At 35.9% G+C, this 2,465-nt stretch overlaps 1 protein-coding gene across 1 annotated transcript; it reads right to left on the bottom strand.

The window, feature by feature from the left end:
* Positions 1–519: 519 nt before the first annotated feature.
* LOC110036815 (M-phase-specific PLK1-interacting protein-like) lies at positions 520–2,415 on the bottom strand. The gene is made up of 2 exons (XM_020741348.1): positions 868–2,415; positions 520–776 (listed from the first exon to the last, which is right to left on the bottom strand). The coding sequence occupies exon 1, from the start codon at positions 1,645–1,647 to the stop codon at positions 949–951; it is 699 nt and encodes a 232-aa protein (XP_020597007.1). The 5' UTR covers positions 1,648–2,415; the 3' UTR covers positions 520–776; positions 868–948.
* Positions 2,416–2,465: the final 50 nt, after the last annotated feature.

Genomic DNA, 2,465 nt, shown 5'->3' with positions numbered 1-2,465 from the left:
TACAACTGCACCATCCCATAATATCCAATATGAGCGATATAGCAAAACTGGCATACGTTCAAGATTTGGATATAGATTAAGTACAAAACTAAAAGTCTATATGAAGCGCTACAGCTTTTTTGTAAAGGTGCTTGTAAAATTATAATAAAGAAAATAACTTTTAGAAAGCTGTGGTGAGAATCATAAATATTATTTTTTCTACAACATCAAACAATAGCTTTCTTACAACCATCATATTTTAATAGATTTAGTTGCAAAAAACAACAAAGAAAATTGTGGGGGTATTCTTAAGCACAACACAGGCATAAAACTATCTCAAATATATCCTAACACTATTAAGTCAATCCCAAAGGGATGGGATAACGCAGTTGATGGATGATAAAGTCAAACATCCAGTTATTGATCCCATGTTATAAGTTAGATCTAATGAAGACAGATCATAACAATGTTTTTAACGGAAGAGAAATTCATAAAAAGTACACAAAGGATACTTTCAAGCAAAGTTGCAAGCTTCATACACAGCTCACAAGACGAGAAACCACGACATACACATTTCATACAAAATCTTCAAACCTACATTCCTTAATAGAATTCTAGCGTCTCTTAGCCTTGAAGAAAGATAAATAGAAACGGCATTTATTTTAAAATATATCAATGAACTTTCAAAATGTTAAGAACTAGCTGTTCTAAAGCAACATTACTATAAACAGAATTAAAAATCAACAACGCTACAGTCAGTTTCAATATATCCCACAATGCCTTTCCATAGAAAGGCCCTGAAACACAAAATTAACACAAAAACAAATTAAACTAAAATTACATTAATGCAGACACAACCTGTCAAATACAAAAAGTACTATCACATACCTAAAGAGTAAGTAGGATGGTTTTCCATTCTGCAAGTATGGAGAACATGGAAGTGGATTGACTATATCTTAACCACGCTCATTAACCTGCACGACCAGATTGGTCATTTGTATATGGCACTATCGATCCCTCTCCTTCCTGCTCATTACTAATAGTCTCTTCAAAAGCCACTGCAAGGAACTCTGCGAGGTTCTGCTTAGGTTTGATATCAATAGCATTCTCAGCAACTTTGACTTTCTTTGTTGTTATTGATTTTGGAAGCCAAGACTGTGGTCCTGAAAGGGGCACAAGAATATTGCCAATAACAGGCTTCAGCTTACGCCAGGGGTCCTTAACCATTGATTTAACATAAAAGCTATCCAATTGCCTTCCTAAACCATAACCCTTATTATGAAATCCTCCTCTACCCCTTCCACCACTCCAGCCTGGACTAGGGCTACCACCCCTGTACTGCCAGCCTCTGCCACTTGAGTGAGAATGGGGACTGCCCCTCACATCAGAGTAGGCACTACTCATTGAACTTTCTCCAAGCCTGAAGCTTGATAGAGCACCTTGTGACGAATTGGAGTAATAACTGTGCCCTGAAGAATTTCCAGACATATTCCAAGGCCTGGAGAAATTATGAGTTCCTGAGTTTCCTGATGTAGGGCTAGGATATTGAACTGGACTTCTCCATGAACCACTCTGAGATCTAGGCAAAGGAGTTTCATAAAAACTTGGACTTGGAGATGGAAATTCGCGTGCATGAGAAATATGGTTGGATAACTTATGATACTCCATTTGTCCACCTGCAATGTTAATTAAAAAAAGTTAAACAAACATGCCCAAGTCATTCTGAATATAATGTAATGAGTAAAATTAATTGTATTTGATCAAAATACTTCTAGAGGACTTAATATTGATATTCTAGGAAGGAATTAGTTTGAACAGCGGTTAAATGTCTCTTTAAAGAAGAGAAAAAGGTTCAAGTAAAATTCAATGAAAATCAAGGTGTACCACATTATAGTGGGTGTATTCTGATATTTGTTAATAAACTAATGATATACAACAACAAGTTTTATCACACAAAGTGGGTCGGCTACATCAATTCTTTTTCTCCATTGTATCCTATTGAGAGTCGTATTTTCATTTACATCTAATAACATAAACCCAAGTCCTTTTAGGTCTGCATCTACCTTTCGTAGCATAAGTCAAATATAAAACATCTGCTCTCCCCATTAGATCATCAGATAGTCAACATTTAATGTGACCAAACCATCTAAGACAACTCTCTCTAATCATGTCTGTCATTGGAGCTACACCAACCCTTTCACAAATACATTCATCACATTTTACTCTAAAGTGTCGAGCCACTCATCCACCTAAGCATTCTCATCTCAGCAACACTTAAGTTAGTTTTTTTCTTCTCTTTTAAAGGCCAACATTCTGCACCATAGAACATTGTAAGTCTCGCCACCATCTTAAAAAATTTTCTTTTCAAGTCTAAGAGGTATTTTCTATCACACAAAAGGCTCAATGCATTCGTCCAGTCCAACCAACTAACTTCAATTTTACTAATAACACCCCCATATATCACCATCACTTTGAACAATAAACCC

Source organism: Phalaenopsis equestris, unplaced genomic scaffold (assembly GCF_001263595.1).
Source record: "Phalaenopsis equestris unplaced genomic scaffold, ASM126359v1 Scaffold211149, whole genome shotgun sequence".
Lineage (NCBI taxonomy): Eukaryota > Viridiplantae > Streptophyta > Magnoliopsida > Asparagales > Orchidaceae > Phalaenopsis > Phalaenopsis equestris.
The sequence above is the reverse complement of the archived record's forward strand: the minus strand, read 5'-3'. Positions and strand labels throughout refer to the sequence as shown.

What these genes read in the sequence shown, in the direction of transcription:
- LOC110036815 (XM_020741348.1), bottom strand. Translation starts at nt 1,647, where the DNA reads ATGGAGTATCATAAGTTATCCAACCATATTTCTCATGCACGCGAATTT.